This window comes from Myodes glareolus, chromosome 9 (assembly GCF_982192425.1).
Source record: "Myodes glareolus chromosome 9, mMyoGla1.1, whole genome shotgun sequence".
Lineage (NCBI taxonomy): Eukaryota > Metazoa > Chordata > Mammalia > Rodentia > Cricetidae > Myodes > Myodes glareolus.
In genome coordinates this window covers 94,649,193-94,672,629 of record NC_142034.1, presented here as the reverse complement: position 1 = coordinate 94,672,629, position 23,437 = coordinate 94,649,193, and the positions used below count along the sequence as shown (strand labels likewise).

General features: G+C 45.1%; 2 protein-coding genes across 4 annotated transcripts in view; both read right to left on the bottom strand.

Moving 5' to 3' along the window:
* Positions 1-674: 674 nt before the first annotated feature.
* Positions 675-15,108, bottom strand: Jpt2 (Jupiter microtubule associated homolog 2). Its single transcript, XM_048436176.3, has 5 exons — positions 14,974-15,108; positions 10,167-10,315; positions 5,722-5,864; positions 4,010-4,058; positions 675-3,007 (listed from the first exon to the last, which is right to left on the bottom strand). Exons 1-5 carry the CDS (start codon positions 15,015-15,017, stop codon positions 2,823-2,825), a joined length of 570 nt encoding a protein of 189 aa, XP_048292133.2. The 5' UTR covers positions 15,018-15,108; the 3' UTR covers positions 675-2,822.
* Positions 15,109-15,663: 555 nt separating this feature from the next.
* The window catches only part of Cramp1 (cramped chromatin regulator 1), a 56,411-nt gene continuing 48,637 nt past the window's right edge, over positions 15,664-23,437 (bottom strand). For all 3 annotated transcript variants that reach the window (XM_048436170.3, XM_087910762.1, XM_048436171.3), the window contains one exon: positions 15,664-19,313. In XM_048436170.3, coding sequence (XP_048292127.1) covers positions 19,149-19,313 — 165 coding nt within the window. In that variant the 3' untranslated portion in view covers positions 15,664-19,148. The remainder of the gene's footprint in view (positions 19,314-23,437) is intronic.

The window sequence follows — 23,437 nt, the reverse complement described above, 5'->3', positions numbered from 1 at the left end:
CTCTAAATGTTGTTTTTTTTTTTTGGCATTTATAGTTCCACTTCTGGCTACACGTTCTTGTTAACTGAAGTGTGTCAACCCAGGACATTGCTTTGTGCTTAAAAGCTCACCCCGAGAAAGGGTCAGGGCCCCGCTGGCCGGTTAATAAAGACTTTCTATTGCTTTAAACCATGTCTGAGCTGTCTTCCTGGGATACACCAAGCAGGCAGTCACTCTGCCACAATCCATATAATTTACATGAGGACATGGAGTTTGGCCGACCATATGAAAACAGATGATACAAAGGAAAGATATCCTACCCGAATTTTCTCAACAAAGCTGAATAGCAGGACACCCCACCTTGCCACTGCAAGACTTGTTACTGGGTTATTTCAAAGTCAAGCTGGAGCAGGTTAAGTTTGCCCACATCACTTGTCCTAAAGAATACACTTCAACTACAGAAAACTAGACAGTACATTACAGCATATTGCCCATTAATTCTGCCCAAATCTTAGAGATGATTATCTCGGGCATTTCTGGATTAAGACCAAGGAATGGAGGAGTCATCTTTATAAGTAGAAAACCATGAAAAAGGATCACAGTTTAGGTATTGTTCCCTCTCAAACACACACACACACGCACGCACGCATGCAATGGAGGAGTGTGTTCACACAAATACACACAGGCTTTAAGTATGTGGTTACTAAGTTTAATTCAACCATTATACCCAGTTTTGTCTCATAAAAATAACAGAACATTCCTACAAAATTGCATTATGATGTAAGGACAGGTTTCTTGCTCTGACATAGTGTTAGAAAAATGTTGGCACCAAATGCACTTAAACAAAGTGTTAAGGCTTAATGCAGGTGTGAGAACTGTATACCACTGGGTTTAGCTGGGCAGGGCCTCTTCCTAGGTGGCAGACTAGCCATCTGGCATGCTCTGGGCCCAGTTTCAGAGAAAGATAGGAGAGTCGAGTAAGGCAGCTGCTGTGGGTCACTGTCTCGGGTTCCCATAGTCTCTCAGCCATCCAGGCAGGCCAGCAAGTGGTGCTCAGAGCTCTTCTCTCGCTGGACCAGCAGCAGGGCCAGCACAGTGATGTCTGACTTTTTTCTTGATAATTCAATTTGGAATTCACAAATCATTTTCTACTTAAGAAAGCAGTTACAAAAGGAGGTTTATTTCTATCACTGTATCATTTCCTTATAAGTTAAAGATGTTAGAGTCTGGGCTAAATAAAGCAAACATTTATGACATTTTCTTAAATGGAAAAAATACTCTGAATTCCAAACGACATCCTCATGACTTAACCACAACCCATTTGAGTTGTTACAGAATTACATACATGTAATACAAGTTTCTTGGCTTCAGGAAACAGGGCAGCTGGAAGGTAAAAACTCTTTGGTTGACAAAGCCCTCAATGAACCAGGTGTCGCAAGCAGAACACTGCAGGCACTTGAGCATCTAGGTCAACGATCGTGACTGCAGAACTGTTGCTTCCCCAAACTTTGATGAGGACATTTCTGGCGTCTGCTATAACGCTCTGTAGCACCACTCAGGAGCCCTTTCACAGACACCCACCACAAGCAGGAACCAAGGAACTAAGGCTGAACAGGACGGAGATGTGCCTGATATGAAATACCGGGCAGCAGGCAGCATGGCTGTGGAGCCCAGGATCTCTGCTGTCAAATGACAGTCGTGACCTTATTGCCAAAATCCTTACTATCCAGGCCTAAGGGGCACTGTTTATGAACAAGGTTAAGCAGCTTTCTAACGGTGGCTTAGGCCGCTCTTCTGCTTTGGTGTACAGCGACGTTTTCTGCAGATGGGTAAAGAAACCTGCCCAACCCAGTGTTCTTCAGCAGGTCTTCCTCCCAACTACAGGAACAGAGAGATGGGAAAACCAAAAATTCACCCAATACCTGGACATATTTGAGTAGTCTTTAAAGCCCTGCAGAGGTTGAGGCCTTATGTACAGGAAGAACCACAGATAGCAAGAGCCCTCACAGGTGAGGAACTAAGGCTAGACTCAAGGCTGATGAGAGAAACAAAAGGAACAACCCATATGCAAACCTGGCATGGCAGGAACCAAACCAACCATAAAGGAAGACAGGCTGCTACCTAGACCTGGCCACGGTTTTAGGTGCAGGAAGGAGACTACAATCAGAGGATCAGGGTATCCAAACCTTCCACTCAGGACAAGACTGAGAATAACTGTTTGATTTTCTGTTGACTGCTACCAAAAAGAGCAGTCACATTCCAACACTATAGGGTGACGTACTGAGGGGAACAAAAGGAAAAGGAGACATTAGGGCTCAGAGGTAACCTCAGAGGTGGAAACATTTTGGTGATATGCATTCCCTGAAAGGAAAGGCTATGTAGACCTCACTGTCTTTAAGAGTTTTTGTCTATGTGTTTCTCCTCCACCTCACAGTGAGGGATAGGTGGTTTGGTTTTTTTCCTTTCTTTCCCAGCCGAACCACCATTCTTCTACTCCCAGCAGCCAGCAGACCGTTGGTACAAGGGTGAGACAGACCCTAACGAGCCTTCTGCTAACGGGTGCCGTCTCTTTCGCCCTTCCCAGAACCTTACTGTTCCACACAGAACAACTACAGAGGAGGCGTAAGAGCTCCCCACTTTATCCCCACAGATGTGTATCTTGGCAGTCTGGAAGGCACAGTCCTTCTGCAGCTCCTCCAAAGGCATCAAGGCCTATGAGCAGGCAACCCCACACACATGACAACCCCTCTCCCACCCCGACGCATTTGGGTTAAAGGAAGCACTAACATTTCAATATCCTATCTCTGAGTTTCCGGTCTGAGTACAGGCAGAGGAGGAGCCTCTCAATAGAAGGAGATGCTGGATTTGCCTCCTGGTGGGTTCAGGACCTTGTTGTGGGACCGAGGCCGCGGTCCCAGTCTGGGCTCATGGCTGTCAACTGTAGGTGTAGGCTCTGGTATCTTGGCACGGTCTGCTTCTTTTGAGCTTCCCTTCTCACTCTGCTCTCCTCGGGGTGAGTTTGTTGTATCTGTGGGACAAAGCCATTATCTGTCTGTGAGAGGCAGCAACTACACTATGAAGCAAGCTACACTAACTGAAAGTGTCACAGCACATTAGGTAAGCTCTCAGCTCTACTGGCTCTCACTTGGTCTCAAGCTCATGAAGCATTCTGGATCCCTACCCCTCCTACCTCACAACGAGCTTCTTTCTGGACCAGTGGCTCTCCACCTGTCTCCACCTATGAGTCACGACTCCTTTGTGAAATGAACGACCCTTTCACAGGGGTCATTCAAGGCCAATAAAAAACACAGATTTTTACAATATGATTCTTAACAGTAGTGAAATTACAATTACAAAGTAGCAATGAAAATAATTTGATGGTGGAAGCCATCACAACATGAGGAACTGTAGTAAATAAAGTGTTATAAAGGGTTGCAGCATTAGGAAGGCTGAGAACCACTGCTCCAGAAGGAAAGAAAACCTAAAAGTATTACCAGAAGTAATTATGCTCATGACTTGAGCTTTCTTTATTTATTTTTAAAGAGTTATTTATGTATATAGTGTTCTGCCTGCACGTCAGAAGAGGGCACCAGATCTCATTTTAGAAGGCTGTGAGCCACCATGCTAGGAACTGAAGTCAGGTCCTCTGAAAGAGCAGTCAGTGCTCTTAACTTCTGAGCCATCTCTCCAGCCCTGACCTCAGCCTTTTTCAAACACTACACCCCCTTATCCACTCTGTCTGTCTGTCTATCTAATGTACATTGGTGTTTTGCCTACATGTATGTCCGTGTGAGGGTGCCAGATCCCCTGAAACCTTTGTTATAGCTAGCTATGAACTGCCATGTGGGGGTTGAGAATTGAACCTGGGTCCTCTGGAAGAACAGCCACTGACTGAGCCATCTCTCCAGCCCCAAGCCATTCCCTTATGCTTGCTTTGGTCAGCTGTCTTGGAAAGCAGAGAAATGCTATCCTTTTGTTTGTCAAATCCACTAGGAACTCTCCCAGCATAATAGGCAGGAAATATACTTACCTTTCAGGTCCGATTTAGAGTCTTCACCTTCACATAGCAAAACATGATCCTACAACAAGACGAGTCTTCAGGTTAGTGCTCATTCAGGTAGACAATAAAAATCAGAGGATGACCTTTCTACCTACCTAAGGCTTGAACCTAGGACCTCATCCCTGCTAGAGAAGCATTCTACCACCAGGCCTACATCCTCAAGTTTTTTTTTGTTGTTGTTGCTTTTTTTTTTTTACTTTTTGAGACAGGCTCTCATTAAAATTTTCAGTCTAGGCTTGAACTCACCCTGAATGTAGGCAGGTATTAATCCTTAGGTTCCTGAACAGCTAGGGTCATAGGGTCTGCTTCATTCATTCATTCATTCGTTCGTTTTTGAGACAGGGTTTCTCTGTGTAGCCCTGGCTGTCCTGGGACATGCTCTGTAGACCAGACTGGCCTCAAACTCACAGAGATCTGCCTGCCTCTGCCTCCCAAGTGCTGGGATTAAAATGTCCCACCATCAGGCTACGTCTGCTTTATTTTTAACTTTTAAAACATGGGCTAGAGAGATGGTGCAGTGGTTAAGACCTCTTGCTGTTCTTCCACAGGATCTGAGATGAGTTCCCAGTTAGAACTGTGTAACTACTGCTTTAGGGGAATGAGGACCCCGAGCATCCCTATACTCACATGCACACACCCTCATGCTGTCACACCTACACATAATTAAAAATAAGACAATTTTACAATAAACAAATTGCTAGGCTAGAGTGCTGCTCAGTGGTTAGGTGCGTCTCTAGCATGCAAGACAGAGACTTGTGACTGAGTCCCATGGACCCTGCTGAACTGCAACAGTGACGTTAGCTCACTGTCACCCTTGCCTCCGCAAGAGGATCTGATGCCCTCTGACCTCATTAGATACCAGGTGCACACATGTGCACAAACATGCACATAGGCAAAATACTTGTACACACAAATCTAAAAATCTAAGAAAATTTTAAATAAAAAAATAGTAAATAAAACAAAGATATTGCTAACAATTATAACAATAATATAGTTCTGGGTTTCATTACCAATAAGCTCTGGGACACAGGGAAGCTAAGACTGGCTTTGGCCAAGCCTCTGCCCCAGGTCAGGGTGTTTAGAGATCTAATCAGTACATCCAAAGGTCAAGTCCAAAGTCACAGTGCTCTGGTAGTGCTTTCCCAGCAGCTCCTGTGTTGGAGCCTTCACTGGATCAGAGGCCTGCGACTGTTTGCCAAGGACCATAAACCCTCAAAGATAATACAAGGTCAACCTTGTGTGGAGAAAAGCCCTTCAAGAGCTATACTCCTGGGCTGCAGAGGGAGTTCACGGGTAAAACATTTGTCTAGAGTGTATGAAGGCCCAGGTTTAATCTCTAGTACTAAAGAAACAACAAACCCAACATCTTCCTTCCAAAAACCAATGAGAGCCAACCCCTCATGCAATGTGCTCGGTCACCAGACCTCGTGTACACAGTCGGGTAGCAGATGGTGCTTGGCAGCTGCTGTGCAGAGAGGTGAACATAACTACTTCCCAGGGTTAGGAGGTTGAAACGTTTTCTGGGTGACTCCAAACCTAATGATGAATGACCGACCATGCTGGGAAAACCAACACTGTCTGACTCTTCCTAATGATATGTCACAGCTGCGTTGGAACTTTTAGAAAAGTTAAGTTGGCACAACTTTTTCCCCTTCTGTCTGCTATTTGAATGTTGTCCATACCTTGGGCTTGTTTGGGTGTGCCAGGGGTGCAGTGGCAGTGACTGGGGACCCAAATATGTCACTAGTCTTCCCGCCAGGTGGGTTCAGTCGCTGTCGAGTCTGCACAGGAGTTGATGCATCAAAGATACCACTTCCTTTGCCTCCTGTAGAAACAGTCACAGCGCAGTGAACCAGAGCACCATCTGACCCCACCCCGCATTGCCTCCTGTAGAAACAGTCACAGCGCAGTGAACCAGAGCACCATCTGACCCCACCCCACTGCGGTTACCTCAAGAGCAGCCTATCAGTGAGGACTTAATGCCTTCCTGCGGTCCAGGGCAATAGGGGAAGAATAATTACTTTAAGTCCCTGAAGCCTTACATCCCAACTAATCCTTAACCTGGTCTGCCGCAGCCTGCAGCCTTCATGTGCACAGCCAAGCCGTCCTTGGGCTGGACTCTAAAAGGTGGAAGGAATAAAACACCACCTCTCCCCAGAGTTCCCTTAATGCTGAACAAGGCAAGTTTTGCAGCTGAAAGTCTCCTTTGTTAATCAGGAAGAGTTCTTAAACAGATTAAAAGCAAATAACTGAATGTTTAATTCACTGTTATTCATGGTGAACCTATAATCTGGAAAATAAGGTTAGTCATTGACCTCTTCCTGGCCAGAACTTGTAGGGACGACTACATGTCAACAAGTTAGGAGATGTGCTCCTGGCTGCCCGCCTTGAGTTTACAAGGCTGTGATAGAAACAGCGCATCCCAAAAGGACCTCATGGCCTGAGGCCTGGACATTATACAAGGATGCCTACATTAGGCAGAAAGATACAAAGCAGCAACTGATGTCTTCACTCAGTATATACCAAGCACCCCCTTCCCCACAGCATTTCGCCAGATGGAGGCAGACAAATCATGCCTTTAGTACACCAACAGGAGCTAGCTATAATCTATAACAGAAGAAACACCTCAATGACTACCCATGTTGCTCTACCTTGCCTTTCTAGGCCTCCAATCCCTCAACTTAACGATAAGGACAACAAATGGACCAACTTCTTGGGTTGTATGAGGATTCTGTAAGTTGCTATAGTTCCTTGGATAAATGCTCGAGACAACATCTATAGTGTGAATTATCAATACATGCCAACTATGCTTCCCATGTGATTTGGAGCACTGTCTTCCAGGCACAACATCCATTGCCATAATCAGAGTAGCTGTGACTACCTGCAGGAGACCTGTGGACTACTGACCTCGTAAGTGATGGGTCGCTACACCCTCAGCTGGAATTCTAGTCACTCCCTCCCCACTGTATCTAGCTGTATGACCCAGATACACATGGCCTCAGGAAATGTTAGAATGTACAGACCTCAAGAGGGGATTAAACCTGTGCATCTTTTAGGAGGTCACCATCCACACTGAAAAAGGCCTTTGAGAGATGCAGCTGTTCTGGAGCCACTATGCCCCTAAGTAACCCTTCCCTGACGCTCCATAAACAACTCTAGTAAACTCAGTGGTTGACCAGCTGGACTTGGATGGACTGTTTATTTGGTCTGTTACTGATGGGCTATCTAAGGTGAACAAAAGTCTGTTTACATCTCCCCAGGAAAAGCCAAACAACACCATAAACGAAAAAGCATTCCTCAGACATTTTTGGGAGGTGGGGCTTCAAGACAGGGCTTCTCTGTGTAGTCCTGGAACTGCTCTGTAGACCAGGTTGGCCTTGAACTCAGGGATCCTCCTGCCTCCGCCTCCCGAGTGCTGGGATTAAAGGCAGCACCACCACCTGGCTCCATGGACATATTTTTATGTAAATAAAGACTCAAAATAATCTTTATAGGACATTGTCACCACATAACTCTCAAGAGCAACCTAAAGGAAAAGCAGGAACGCCAAAATCGTTTTGGAGGATTGTTCGCTAGCTAACAAACCTAGAAAAGGCCTTTCAGGGTCCTACTGACAGAGCAGAGTACCTTTCTGGAAGACACTGGCTGTAAGGGTCAGGAGTGTAGCTACCGGGGAGGCTTGTAATTGTGTGTAAAAGCGGAGACTAAGCCATGTGGTGGTGGTGCACATCTTTAATCCCAGCACTTGGGAGGCAGAGGCAGGTGGATTTCTGTGAGTTCAAGGCCAGCCTGGTCTACGAGAGCAAGTTCCAGGACACCTAGGGATGTTACACAGAGAAATCCTGTCTCGAAACACCAAAACCAAACAAACAAACAAAGTGGAGACTGAATGAGGGCCTGTCTTTTTAAGGGAGAAATAATACACTTAGAGGTGGATATATAAGGGCTGCATCTTTGTAAAACTGTAAAATGAACCTCACTCACACACCTCCTGGGCACCAGTCCCGCACTGAGCACTCTTGCCCGGAGAAGGCAACACAATGTGAAGTAAAGGGCTCCATAGCAGAGCTGTCAGAAAGAGAGTCCCTGCCGAGTTATTCATTAACTGTGTGATCTCGTAAGTAACCTTCATCTCTACCTTCTGAACTGTAAGATGGAAATAAACGATACACAGGGTGACGAGGGAAATCAAACTATCTGATACAGATAAAGAAGTGCATTCAGTGAGCACAAAGGCAACTCATTCCTGGTGTTGTCCAGAGGCTCACTTTATTTACTATGGAAATTTGGCTTGGTTCAACTCAAAGAAACACACTTAGTAACAGAACTCAGAAGACTAAGGCAGAAAGACTAAGAATTCAAGGTGAAACATTGAAAATCAAACAAGCCAGGCAGTGGTGGTGCACTCCTTTAATCCCAGCACTTGGGAGGCAGAGGCAGGCAGATCTCTGTTGAGTTTGAGGCCAACATGGTCTACAGAATGAGTTCCAGGACAGACAGGGCTATGCAGAGAAACCATCTTTCAAAAGCCAATGAAAACCAAATAACAACATAAACCTCAAAAGCTGGGGTTGTGGCTCAGTGGTAGAGTGCTCCACTGTCTAGATACACTGAGTTTAAACCGTCAGCAAAGGGAGGAGGGGAGTAACAATTAGAAGTTCTTGGTCAGACATTGCTCATTAAAAAATTTTAAAAAAAAGTGAAACATAACACAGGGAAGTTTTCAGGACATAACTGTCACAAACACTTGTAGGGCAAAGCTGAGGTAAGCCCTACTCAGGAAACAGCCTTTAATCCCAGCACTCAGAAGGCAGAGGCAGGCGGATCTCTGTTTGAGGCCAGCAAGGTCTACAGAGTGAGTCACAGGACAGCAGGACTGTTCACAGAGAAATCAGTCTCCAAAAACTAAACCAAACTAAACCAAACCAAGCCAAAAATCAAAACCAACCAACCAACCAAACCAAAACATCAACAACAACAACAAAACAAACAAACAAACAAACAAACAAAAAACACCCCAAACCAAACAACTATAAAAAATACTCTTCCTAAGAAAAACAGTTGAGGGGCTGGAGAGATGGCTCAGAGGTTAAGAGCACTGTATGCTCTTCCAGAGATCCTGAGTTCAATTCCCAGCAACCACATGGTAGCTCACAGCCATCTGTAATGAGATCTGGTGCCCTCCTCTGGCCTGCAGGCATACACACAAACAAGAACACTGTATACATAATAAATATATCTTAAAAAAAAAATAAAAACCACAAAACATTTGAACACACAATTTGGATGAAACCTGAGAATATTAGGGGTTCTGAGACTCAGCAACTTTGGCAAGTCATCTGCTAAGTAGATGGAACCTTAAAGATGCTCTACTCACCTTCAACACAGAAGGTGACCGCAGACAAGGGATAAGGTGCTATAAAAAGTTCCTGAAAGGATCACATAAAAGGAAAAGGAAGGCACGTAATCCATACCTGCAGTCTTAGCATGCAGGAGACAGCAGAAAGGTTTTGAGTTCACAATCTGGGCTACACAGAAAAACTCTGTCTTCAAATAACAAAAAGCAACCAAGCAAAAACCCAGAACAATCTGGGTATGACAGGGCATGTCTCTTGTCACGGTAGTAGGGAGGCAGAGGCAGGCAAGTGTCTGTGAGTTCAAGGTCAGCCTGGTTTACAGAGCGAAACCCTATCTTAAAAAACAAAACAAAACAAACCCGTAACTACTTTATGTCATCTTGACACAAGCTGTAGTCTTTGGAAGGGGGGAACTTCAATTAAGAAAATGCTTCCTAAGAGTGAGCTGTAGGCAAGCCATCCCTGGCCTGGTGGTCCTGGGTTCTATAAGAGAGCAGGCTGAGCAAGCCATGATGAGCAAGCCAGCCAGGAAGCAGTATTCCTTCATAGCTTCTGCATCAGTTCCTGCCTCCAGGTTCCCTAACTGTGCTTCTCTCCTGACTTCTTTCAGGGATGAACAGTGATGTGGAAGTGTGAGCCAAATAAACCCTTTCCTCCCCAACTTGCTTTGGTCCTGGTATTTCACCACAGCAACAGAAGCCCCAAGGCAATATTTTAGATGAACAGGCGAAAACGAAGGCCAAGGGATCTAAGAAATACAGAGACCACACCTGGAGGATTTGTCCGCTTTGGTATGTTTTTAGGTTCTTCAGTTGGTCCAAAAATATTAGATGCCATCCTATTAGGTTTGCTTGAAGGAACACCTTCTTCTGGACTTCCAAAAAGATTGCTCGATTCTCCTCCTGGGGGCTTCATGGATCTATGAACAGAGAGAACACAAGTGAATGACAGCCAATACACAGGCTCCCAGGACTCATTAGGACTCGTGTCGATGGCCGCTTCCCTATGGTAATGATGTGAACAGAAGCGGGCTCATCACAAAGTCTGACAGTACAAAGTCTGATTGGCACTTGGGAGAGACTGAGGCAGGATTTACAGTTCAGGCTGGGTTACAAGAAAGACACATGCATACACATAAGGTGAACCACTTATGGAACTTTACATTCTTTAAGAGTCATATAGAAACGAGGATCAGAAATTAGCTCTTTTGTTTTTGCTTTTTCAAGACAGGGTTTCTCTGTGTAACAGCCCTAGCTTTCCTGGAACTAGCTCTGTAGATAGGGCTGGCCACGAACTCAGAGATTCACCTGCCTCTGCCTCTGCCTCCCCGAGTGCTGGGATTAAAGGCCACCACTGCCGAGCCAGAAATTAGTTTTAATACTCTGCCAATATCATTTTAGATTCTGATCAGGACAAAAGTTATGCTTAAAAAGATTCTATTTTGCTTTCCTTTCCATGTTGTCTCTCTCAACTTTGCTACATAGTTTACATGTAAGCATGTCCCTATCTTTACCAACCTTCTGCTTAGTAGCCAAGGTAGCCAGGGACAGGGACTCCCCTGCTGGAACTCATAAGTGCTAATCTGGGGTCTATTAAGTATACGATAAAGGTGTTCTTATGTTTCCCAGAGACCTTTAGGAAGGCATTAGGGTGCAGCCTATACCCTAGATCCTTTGCTGGGTTTTAATACAGACCCCTTCTTATGTGTCTTTTAACAAGTTCCATGTTTCTCTTTTTCTTAGGTTCATCATCTCTGATAATTCCTCATGTAAAGACTTGCTATATTAGGATGTCTGGTGTAAACAGTGAAATGCCTAGACTAGAAAGAACCAACATACTGGCAGCATTATTTACTTCCGATCAGGGCATAGGCAATGGGCATCCCCTCTAAACTCTACTGATATTCTACAAGCACAGCTTTTAATTAAACACTCATAAAGAATGTGGCTTCCAACAGCAACACCTACCTTAGGTCTAACCTTTGGAAGGAAACTTCACCAGGCACTACAGGGAAGTTAGAAAGCAGATAGATTTTACTGTAGCAGCTGACGACCTATGGCCCTCAGAAGTCCAAGAGTGCAGATATACAACTGCAATATGGTGAAAGATTTTGTATGCCTATTTCAAACACCTGGTTAGACTTTTTAAAATGTCTTTTAGTCAGGCATGGTAGCCAATACCTGGGATCTCAGCACTTGGTAGAAAGTTCAGTATTCAAGTTACCCTTAGCCTGGCCAAGGTGGGGGCATGCCTTTAACCCCAGCACTCCGGAGACAGAAGAAAGTAGCATAACAAGTTCCAGGACAGACAGGGCACCCGACATAAAGAGACCCTGTCTCAAAACCAAAACAAGTTTTCCTCCACTATATAGAGAATGCAGCGCCACCCAAGGCTACCCAAGACCATCTCAGAATTAAAAACAATACATGGCTGCTTGAAAGTAAATTTTAATCCAGCGAATGGTCCACATCTCTCTGGTTTCAAGAGAGGTTATCTATGCAAGTGTGGCTGCCTGCACAGGTGTGCACCACACCGGCTTCCACTCTCTTTCACTAGCTGGGAGCATTGAGACTGATGACCTCAGACAATGGAGGTTAGAGCTGACTGAAAAGCTATGCAAACAGAAACTACTCAAGGGTTGGTTAACAACAACAGCAAACGTATCTAAAATATGTTTGTTTCATCCGGAGAGGTAAAAGGGCTGTCAGTCCACTTCTGCGTCATGTGAACCAAGTTCTCAAATTGCCTGCTCTAAGGCAGAGTAGTATAAAGCGAGGATCTCAGGTGCCCTACAGAAGGTTGACAAAATGTGCCAGTCACGCTTCAACAGAAAATCAAGGCTGGACACTCAACACCGCAGATGCCAGGCATGTACGGACACGCCTCCGAACCAGTGCCAGGTCACTGTCTTCTTAGGGAGGAAAGAGGATGTGCCAAACCTGTCCCGTCAACAGTTAGCATTTGAGGGGCCTTAGGAAGGGATAGAAAAGTTCATTTGAAAAGGGGAAAAAAACTAAAAGCCCATTAGAAAAGACTCAACAAGATTTAGACCATGCTACGTTTACACAGTGGAGTTCTACACAGCAGAAAAAAATGACATCTTGAAATTTGCAGGCAAATGGATGGAGCTAGAAAATATCATATCGAGTGAGGTAACCCAGACCCAGAAAGACAATTATCATATGTACTCACTCATAAGTGATTTTTTAAGCATTAAGCAAAGAAAACCAGACTACAAATCACAATCCCAGAGAACCTAGACAATAATGAGGATCCTAAGAGAGACTTACATAGACCTAATCTACATGGGAAGTAGAAAAAGACAAGATCTCCTGAGTAAATTGGGAGCATGGGGACCTTGGGAGAGGGTTGAAGGGGAGGAGAGAGGAAGGGAGGGGAGCAGAGAAATATATATAACTCAAAAAAAAAAAAAAAGATTTAGACCATGAACGTTGATGGGTAAGTTAGACTGCCTGCCATCAGTGCCCATTGACACAAACCAGTTTTGACCACCCCAGTCTTTTCTTGTCAGGTTTAATACTTTTGGGTCTATGGTCAGCTCTTTTGAAACCGAACTAAACTCAGTATAAAGTTGCATGTGAGTATGAGTTAAAATTCCTACTTCATTTTCATTTGGGGGCTGAAAAGCGCCGAGTCAGGATCTTAATCGTGCTGGCCTCAAATTCACTACAAAGCCAACGCCAACCCTGAACTCATGGTGCCTTTTTCTCCACATCTCACGAGCTGGGATTGCAGGCATGCATATTCCTAGCTTTATTTTAATCACATCTGTTTATTTGAAAACAGGTGTTTTCTGAGCCACTAGTGTCCTGTTGGGTGTTTGATTTCGGCTCTACATTCTCACCTTCCCAGGCTCTCTGTGGTTATTCTACACCCACTTCCAGAGGCAAAACACGGAATGATCGAGTGCATGCATGGCCTGGACCTCTAGAGCTAACAGTATAGCCAGGTCTGCGTCAATGGTTTGTGTTCCATGTGCATGATGCAACAGAAGCACCGTGTTCCTGAAACCTCAAAGCCATCTCGGGAGGAGACAAACTGAGTCCATGGCGGGGAATGCAGAAGACAAAGGCAGTTATTGAAATTAATGCTAATATGGGTATAGAAATTAAGGATTTAGTATCGCTTTGTCTACTTGTCTGGAGTTTAATCTGACAACAAGCAAGGAAAGTGGTGCTACACGAAGATTTAACAAAGATAATGGGCCAGTTGGGCTGCAGCAGTGTCCATCTCCCTCCCAAAGACAATGGGGCAAGCACAAGTTGCACAGCCTACAACAGCAACGCAAGTCTTAAGGCTGCCCCAGCAGGGTCTCACAAATGGGATTGAGAGTTCAATAGGCCTTTCAAAAACAGGGCTCAGAACAATGGCACAGTGTGGCCTTCTGGAAGCTCCTAGCAGCCATTATCACAGTAACACCAATGGAATGGAAGGGGCTAACAAGAGATTAGCCAGCTCAGATTTTAGGGCCAAATTCACAATGTGGGAATACATTCCAATTACTTTTTCCTTTTTCAGTAGAAATATTCAAATTATACAAGAGAATATAAGAGATATAGACTAAGATGAAAAGCCACACAAAACGCCTCGACAGTATCAATGACTCCGAACCTTCCCGCAACTTCAGAAAAACTTTTAGGAACTGGTCAGGTGTGGGCACGAGAAACAAATGTGGGCACATTCTTCACGATTATCCATTTAATGGGTGAATGACGGCAATAACATCAAAAATCCCCAACACAAGAAAATCCTTCAGCAAGGAGACAAAAGACAGGGTTAGAAGAGAGGAAGACCTGAAATGGAAACCTTACAGTAGCTGCAGGCAAAAATCAAAGACTTTGAAGCAATCAGTCTGCCTAGGCGCTAGCTTCCTCCCAACCGGGGTCAAATACCACCCAAAGCACTGTTTCTACCGAACATGGCCCAGACTGAGACTTCCATCATCCAAGCTCGGCAGTTTTCTTCCCTTGGCCCTCACTCCAATATCAAATGGGGAATTCCTCCTTTTCCTAAAATCCTGTCCATGGACGCCTACTTCACCACTAACTTCCGGAGCTCGGGAAGTCATGAACACCAGTTTCATTTTGTCACTCAAAGCAGATCAGACAGAAGGAAAGTCCAGATGAAACTGTGCTGGGAAGGTCCCCGGCCAGGGAGGACCAGGACGTGCACCCGATGAACACCTGGTTGTGGGTTGGGTCAGAGACTGCTGCCGCCACTCAGCTACATTCAAGGGTCGTTGTAACCAACCCAAAGCAAGCTGGACGCGGGAAAGATTCAGGAGCCGGCAAACGGAGCTCGGCAGCGCCTGACTAGCGTCTACCATAGGCAAGCGCTTCAGGAGAGCCACGTGTCTTCGTCCCGCCGCCCGGTCTCCACTCCGCTCGCTCGACCCCCAGCCTTCCTGCGAGGCCCGGCTTCAGCCAACCCGGGAGAGCTCGCTGAGCACCCTCAGGGGAGCCACGAGCCACACCCACTGCATCTGTAGGGTCTCCCGCCCTCCACGTGGCGGCTGTAGTTACGCGCCCACCCGGACTCCAGCACCGGCCTGCGTACCTGGAGCCCGACTCGCCAGCCTGGCCGTCCGCGCCCTGGAACATGTCGGCCGCCGCCCCGCGTCTCTCTAGCAGCCGCGCGGCGGTTCCCGCTTGGTCCCGCGCAGGTACCCTGACCCGCCCAAGCCCGTTGGACGCCTCCCGCGCCAATCACACTTCTGCAGCCTATCGCAGAGTCACAACCCACCCCTCTCCCTGACCAATGAGAGAAAGGCTTGGAGAGCATCGCATCGCGCTTACAGCCGATTGGCCCCGGCATCCGCCTCTCACAGCTTTAGGCGCAGGCATTGGACCACAGCTCGTCCCACCCTCCGACACTAGCGAGTCTAAGGTACAAATCTGCATTTCCATGCGGACATAAGACCCCCCCCCCCAAGCAAGTTTCGGGGTGGGTGGTGGCTGGCTTCTTTGGGGTTGCAACGCCTTTAGGAGGAAGCAAGGGTTCAAGGGTAGCTCAGACCATGCCCAAAAGAGAAGCAGCGGGCTGTACCAAGACCTCCACCTCTCTGTTTTCAGCGGTCATTCAACCTTTTTCCCTGAGGTCCTCTGCCTACCCCTTAGGATTCGCCTAACTCTCCTGCTATACCCATCCGTGCTGGTTGGTTTCAGGGCTCATCTCACTAATATAGCGCCTTCGCCAGAATCTCAAGCATACTGGCTTTAGAAGTAGGAACAAAAGACAGTCATTAGATCAAGTATTAGTATGTATTTATGCACAATAAAAACATTTACAAGCTGAACTGGAAATTTTAGCTGAAGTTTAACAGTTTTTGTTTATTATATTAAATAACCAAAACACCTTTTATTCCCAAAAAATTGGTAAAGAATAAATAATGTAATTTACAATATGGTACAAAAAATAATCAGAAGGACAGGCATTCTGCTTTATACATACACTGTATATTTATAGTTTATAAAACAAATTCACATCTCAAGCCGGAAACCTCAGATGATATGGCTTAACGATTATCAAAGCAAACAGCACTGAGTCCCGCCTGCAATCTTACTAACAAGTAAGGGTTGGCTGGTACAGCACTTCCAAAACTGGACTGACCTCGTCAGGCTATCCTCTTGGAACGGTATACTGTGGTTTTCTTTTTTCAAATTAAATTTTCCTTTTTTTTTTTTTTTAAATTAGAGACAAAGTACGGTATTTCCTCATGAATGCGTTTGGCAGATGTTTTAAAAAGTACATAAAACAATTTCCCTCTAAGCTTGTTATGACCATTTCTAATAATGGTTAAAAATGCTATTTAACTGTATGAGACTTCCCCTAGCAGTGAGGCTACAAGAAATGAAAAAAGAACAAGGTGGGAAAAAAAGTTGACCAACAGATGAAATGTCCCCAAAGTCATACTCCCTGAGCAAGTACTATGCCTCTACAGGATATATGAACTTCAACTTGCCTGAGCATCTTTTCTAGGGAATAATCCATGCCAAGCACCAGAGATACTGGATCTCAATCTTTTTGAAAAGACAAATCAACAAAAAGTCTAAGACATTAGTATTAACAGAAAATTTTCTTAGCCTGGTGGTGGTAGCACACACCTTTAATCCCAGCACATAGGAGGCAGAGGCTGGCGGATCTCCTTGAGTTCGAGAACAGTCAGGATTACACAGAGAACCCCCGTCTGGGGATAGGGGTGATCTCATGTATATCACACTAAGTTCCAATGCACAAAGGAAGCCCTAGGTGAACAGAAGCCATCAAAACTGATGGAAAGGCAGAGAAAGATGCAGAAAGGAGGCTTTCTTGCTGTTTTTTACAAATCTCCAACCTTTAGCAGTTTCCAGATTTATGTGTGGATATTTGATTAAGTTGTGAGAAGTTATACCCACTGATTCTCTACTACAAATGCCACTATTAATACCTTTAATATGGTAATGATGAGCAAATATGTCTGTCTGGCTGTTAAAGAAGCAGTAGACTCTCCTGGAATCCTATCAGGTTCCTTGTAGTAAAGCAGTAAAGTAAAGCAGTCTCAGCTCCTTTTAGAGATCACAGACTTACATGTGCCTCAAGGCATTCATTGCCTGATGGGAATCAGCCCAGGAACCCAAATGCCTAGTGCTATATGCTCAGTTAACAGGATGCTACGAGCACCCATTCTTAACGTGGGAAAGTCTGCTTGGAATAGTGAAAGGGCAATTAGCAATGATCTAGGCTGAGTCTAGTATCCTAATCATGCTAGAGTCCCAAGATCTAAACACTTTCAGCTAAGTAAAGGAATGCTGAAAGCACACAATTGGGTAAAGATACACACTAGGGACTTCACCAGTCTTTCCTAACAGCACTGTTCACTGCTCTTCTCATCTTCTAAGAGTTTTAGACTTCCCAGACCTAGGGATACATGTGAGGATCTGGGGCAGATCCTTTACAGGTACCAGTGACAGGAGGAGGCGAGGAAGTAAAGGAATTTGCTGTCAAGAACCAGTATCCTCTCAGTTCTTGCAGTGGAGTCTGCATTCTAGGGTTTGTAGTAGCTGATGAGACAATTGGATCAAGGGAAGTTCCCATCCCTTTCCTCACTGCAGACAGAGAGAAGCAAGGGCCTAGGAAGGTCTCAAGGACTACTCTACAAGGAAGGAGAGAACAGGTAGAGAGCAGAGGTGGCAGTTTCAGGAGTCAGGGACTGTCAAGCCAAGTTTGGTGGCGCACGCCTTTAACCCCAGCACTTGGGAGGCAGATCTCTGAGTTCCAGGCCAGCCTGGTCTACAGATTGAGTTACACAACAGACAGCCAGGACTATACAGAAAAACCCTGCCAAAAGCAAAGGAAAGAAAAGAGAAGAAAAGGACCTGTTAGTCCTGGCTGCTGTGTGGAGAGGGATTGGTGAGAGGGCACTGCACGCGTCACCTGTTCACCCTGAACACACTGGGGCCAGGAGAGTGACTGTGCTGCAAGGATCTACAGAGTGCAAAGCTCTTGTTGGCGCCATTCTAAGCAGGATGGCCTCAATCATGATTGCTGACCATCATGGGGTCCAGAAAAGAGCTGTTAAAACACCACCAAGTGGTGAGCTCTTAACATACTCTGACATGTGAACCCTGCTTGAGTTCCAGAATAGGAAGAGAGGCAGCCTGGGGTAAATATACCCTTCAGACACCAGCAATAATACATAAAAAATTAGGGCACACATAAAAGCTTTATAGACACAGCAGTGTATTGTAGGGGGGTTGGGGCAGGCAAGTAGAATGGTATCTTAGTTCACCTAGAAAGAACTGACATTAAGCATCAAGCACAGGAAGAGAACAAAGCCACCTAGAAAGAGGACTCTTAATATTCCTTGTTCACGTCTACTTCTTTTTGTTCTGTTTTGTTTTGTTTTTCGAGACAGGGTTTCTCTATGTAATAGACCTAGGAGTCCTGGAACTAGCTCTATAGACTAGGTTCACCTCGAACTCACAGAGATCTGCCTGCCTCAGCCTCCTGAGTGCTGGGATTAAAGGTATGCATCACCGCTGTCTGGCCATGTCTCCTATTCTTAAACCACAAGAAAACCATTTCCAACCAGCTTTGTAGGATAGTATAAAACATCCATACAACCTGCAAGACATACTCCCCCTGCCCTTTTATGACAGGAAGAACCAAACATCTGCTAGCTACATGACTCTGGGACCCTTCTCTGCTTCATGGTCAAGGCATCCAGGAAGTGTATTAGCTTGTAGATACCACCAAGAAAGAGCCTGATTCATGCTCACTATCCCTTGTAGCATCACTACAAACACAACAGCCAAGTAGGGAAAGGATATCAGAAAGAAAGCAGCAGTGGCTGTGGTCTTCCTGAACACAGGATAACAGCTCCCAAGACAAAAGGAACACCAGGCACGTCTCTTGCAAGAAGGAGACCCTCTAGAAGGCTTCACATGCAGATACACAGGTGGGATTGTCACACAGCCTGCAGGATTGAGGAAGGACTGATACTCAAAGAATTTCTGATGTCTACCCTTCTCAGAGCTTGTCCTGGTCTCGGTGCACGGTACTGTCCTTGCTTGCTGGGACAGGCCATGCTCAGTTGCTCCTATGGGCTGCATATCGTATGCTGTTGGAGGTGCTCTGGTTCACGGACTTCTGGCGATTCTGGGCTTGACTCTCCCTACTGTGAAGACAGTTTCATGGGCCAGCCCCGCAGACTTCCCTTGTGGATTCCAGGATGCCCGTGTCACAAGGCACCGTCATTGAGAGAGGTCACCAACAGGATTACCACCTCCTCCACCATCAAAAAGAACCTCTCGTCGGCCAGGTTCATTAATGGACAATTCTTGTGCCAGGTCATTAAATCGAGATATGTAGTCAATGCTGTTCTCATTCATCATGCACACCAGCTGGGAATCTACCACCTGTAGGACAGAGGGGACAAGAAGACCAAATTAGCTGGACGATGGCTTACCATCCTGACTAGAGGCTCTTGGCTCCAAGAGCAGAATGTCAACAGAAGGAGCCTATTACTCTACAAGGAACTTCAGAAACCTTGTTGGTCTAGTCTAAGCACATGGACTTTCTTGAAGTGCATACTCTGCACAACATCCTAGGAAAGACCCTGGGAACATGAAATACCTAGATGCTGAGATTATAGTAGCCACGCCCCAACACTCACAAAGAAGACAGACCACAGAAAGGTCAACAGTGACAAAAGAAGGGGGAGATCAAAGCAAGCAGAGCAAGGTGCTCAGAGAGGAATGAAACGAGGCTCTCCAGAGCACCAGAATCGCATGTGGGTATGGGTACATGAACATGCGTGAAGAGGCACAGAGTGCAGCTACTCAAAAAACACTAGAAAAATGGTATCCTCAGCACAGTAGCAAGGTAGACACAGAAATCTGTAAGTCCTGGGTATGGAAAGACATTGTCCTGTGGAGCTGACCGTTACAGTGAAGTCTCATGAGAACAGGGGCCTCTGTCCACACAGCTACTATAGTAACATTTGGTAAGGCTTGCATGAATTTTTCTCAGTGAACTAACTATATGATATGAATAAATACAGCAAGAACTAAATTTTAAAATTCATTTATTTTGTTATTGTTGTTTTTGAAGACAGGGTTCCTCTGTAGCTTTGGAGCTTGTCCTGGAACTTTCTCTGTAGACCAGACTGGTCTTGAACTCACAGAGATCTACCTGTCTCTGCCTCCCAAGTGCTGGGATTAAAGGTGTGTGCCACTATCATCCAGCAAATTTAAAAATTCTTACTGGAAATGTTGAACAAATTGAAATTTGTTCTAGAGAAAGGGGGCTGGAATGATGGATTAGTGTGTAACAGTATTTGCTGCCAAATCTGATAATCTGAGCTTGATTCCTGGAACCAAGGAGAAAACACTCTTATGAACTGTCTTTTGATTGCTATGCATGTGCACATGCATGTACGTGTACACACACACACACAAATGTTAAAAGAAAAGTAGAGCAAAGACAGGAAAGTGATGTACACCCTACAATTTTTGAGGCTAAAGCAGGCAGAAGTTTTGTGAGTTAAAGACCAGTCCAAAGTATAGAGCAAGACCATGTCCCAAAACAGACTTCCTCCACCTATGTATTCATACCTTGCATCCACGGTATCAACCTGTGGCCAAAACAGCTTCCGTTCTCCCCATAAAATTGACCCATTATTGTCACTAGGATTCCATAATCAGATCACTGCATTCATAAATGATTGCTATCACACTTCAAGATGTTGAAAGCCCTTTCCAAAGGCAGAGGTCATTAAAGTACAGAGGTCTTGGGAAGACCCTCTGCTGAATACACTGGCTCTTTCTGCAAGTGAATGTGTCCTTTACTTGTTACTGACACAGTATTCTGTGGTGCTCATTGTCTGGAATACCGCATCACCAGGAAAAATGCAAATGCTGACTTGGGAGTCTGGCTGGCTTGAAACTCAGCATTCTTGACTCCAAGCAGTGCCCATATCATAAATACCAGGGACTTACAGTGTCCACACTAACTGGAAAGGAAAGAACAGTCTTTTTTGTGTCAAACATTCATGGACCAGGAGCCCTATGAGTAAAGAATCCATAGTGAAGAGACTTGAGAAATACCAAATGTTGTATAAGACAGGGTTCCAGAGATAACTCAGTTAGTACAGTGCATTCCATGAACGCATGTAGATTTGAGTTTGAAAGCATAAAGATACGAGTCTCCGGTACTCATAAAAAAGCTAGGAGATCAGAGACAGGTAGCTCCTGGAGCTCACTGGCCAGTCAGCTTACCGGAATCAATGAGCTCCAGGTCAGCTTCCTTCAGTAAATAAGGTAGCAGGCTAGTGCTATACGGAGTGGATAAAGGTGCTTGCTGCTAACGCAAATAACCTGTGTTCAACCCCTGGGGCATACAGAGTAGGAGAAAACCAATTTTTAAAAGCTGTGCTCAGATCTAACCCCTCACATACTCTGTCATAAGGACAGAGTAGATAACGAAATAAAATTTAAAAAATAAGACTGAGAGAAATTAAGGTAGGAAGATTTGTGGACTCCTGGCTTCCACACACATATGTACACATAAACACACACATCCCTACACAAAGATTATGTGAGGAAGATTCATAGTACTGCTGTACTACTTTAACAGCTTATATGTGCATTTGTCTGTATGCACACTTTGGTGTGCTAAATGTCCTCTACCACTCTCCACCTACTCCTATGAGGCGGGATTTCTCCTTGATCCTGGGGTTGGTTTTTCAAGACAGGCTTTCCTTTTTTTTTTTTTAATTAAATTGATTTTATTGAGCTATTTATTTTTCTCCACTCCCCTTCCTATCTTCCCGTCCCCTTCTACCCTTTTCCATGACCTCTACGCTCCCAATTTACTAAGGAAATCTTGTCTTTTGCTCCTTCCTATGCAGACCATATATATCTCTCTTAGGGTGCTCTTTGTTGTCTAGGTTCTCTGGGGTTGTGGACTGTAGGTTGGTTTTTCTTTTTTTTTCTGTCTAAAAGTCACTCACTTTAGTCTTAGCTGTCCTGGAACTCGCTCTGTAGACCAGACTGGTCTCAAACTCATAGAGACCCGTCTGCCTCTTCCTTCCTGAGTGCTGGGATTAAAGGCACACACCACCACCACCTTTAAATTTTTAGGCTAGGTTAGAAATCAGCAAGTCCCAGGTGATCCTCCTGTTTGCACCTTCCCACACTTAAAGCTGGGTTACAGGCAAAGGTTGGACGGCCAGGTTGTTACATGAGTGTTGGCAACCAAGCTCCTGTCCTTATGAATGCAAAGTTAAGTGTTCTTAATCACCTAGGCATCTCTCCAATCCCTCTATTCTACTACTGTTCTGAAATTGTCAAGCATGTCATGGTTCAGAAGTCCAAGCATTCCATGACTCCACCATCTCAAAATTCACATTGGAAAACTGAGAAACTAATGTATTTTTGTGAAAAAGTTGGGTTTAAAAAAATTTACTGATGAACCCATTCCTCCCAGTCTTTTTTTGTTTTTATTTTATGTTCACTGGTGTTTTGCTAGCATGTATATCTGTATTGTATGTATGTCTGTATGTCAGAAGTCCTGGAACTGGAGTCACAGATAGGTGTGAGCTACCAGGTACTGAAACCCAGGTCCTGTGGAAGAGCAGCCAGTGCTCTTGACCACTGAGCCATCTCCCTGGCCCCGCCCCCAAAGTTGCATATTCATAGTTATTATTGTTTGATTCCCCCCCCCGCCCCCCGAGACAGGGCTTTATTCTTTAGCCTAGGCTGATTTCAAACCCACAGCTATCCTCCTTCCCAAGTCTCCCAATTGCTGGGACTACAGGATCATGCTAGCATGCACCATGGAAACAGCTATTCTGAATATTGTTTTAATCTGAACTTTCCTTCAAATGTCTGGATATAAAACTCTTCTGGAAATGGTCGGAGCTGGTGCACACCTTTAATCCCAGCACTCGGGAGGCAGAGGCAGGAGAATCTCTGTGAGTTCGAGGCAAATCTGGTCTACAAGAGCTAGTTCCAGGACAGGTTCCAAAGCTACAGAGAAACCCTGTCTTGAATAGAAAAAAAAAAATCCAACAAAACAAACAAACAAACAAAAACAAAAAACATAAAAACCCTCTTCTGGAATAACTAGCAAGACCTTGATATCCAGGGAACCAGCTTGGGAAATGCTGATTGAGCATCTTTCTCAAATGGTGTGTGCTTTAATCAAGTCTCTCATGATGCTTGCAGCTCTCTAGCTAGCGCCACAGCTGCTCTCCCTCCTCCCTCCAGGGCTCTGTAGTCCTAACTGGCTGGGCAGACACAGAAAATGACAGATAATGTGAGGACCTCTGGATGCTTGCAGGAACAGACAGCCAGCCCAAACATGGGAAAGAACAAGTAAATAAAGGACAGAACTCTACTGCAGAACCTGTTCCTAAGTCCCACAAGGTCATGGCCATAAAACATTACAGGAAAATGATACTCAAAAGCTTTCTGCAGCCAGAACAGGAAAGTGATTAAAATAACATTACAACTTTCAGATGGAATTATACCTTAAGATT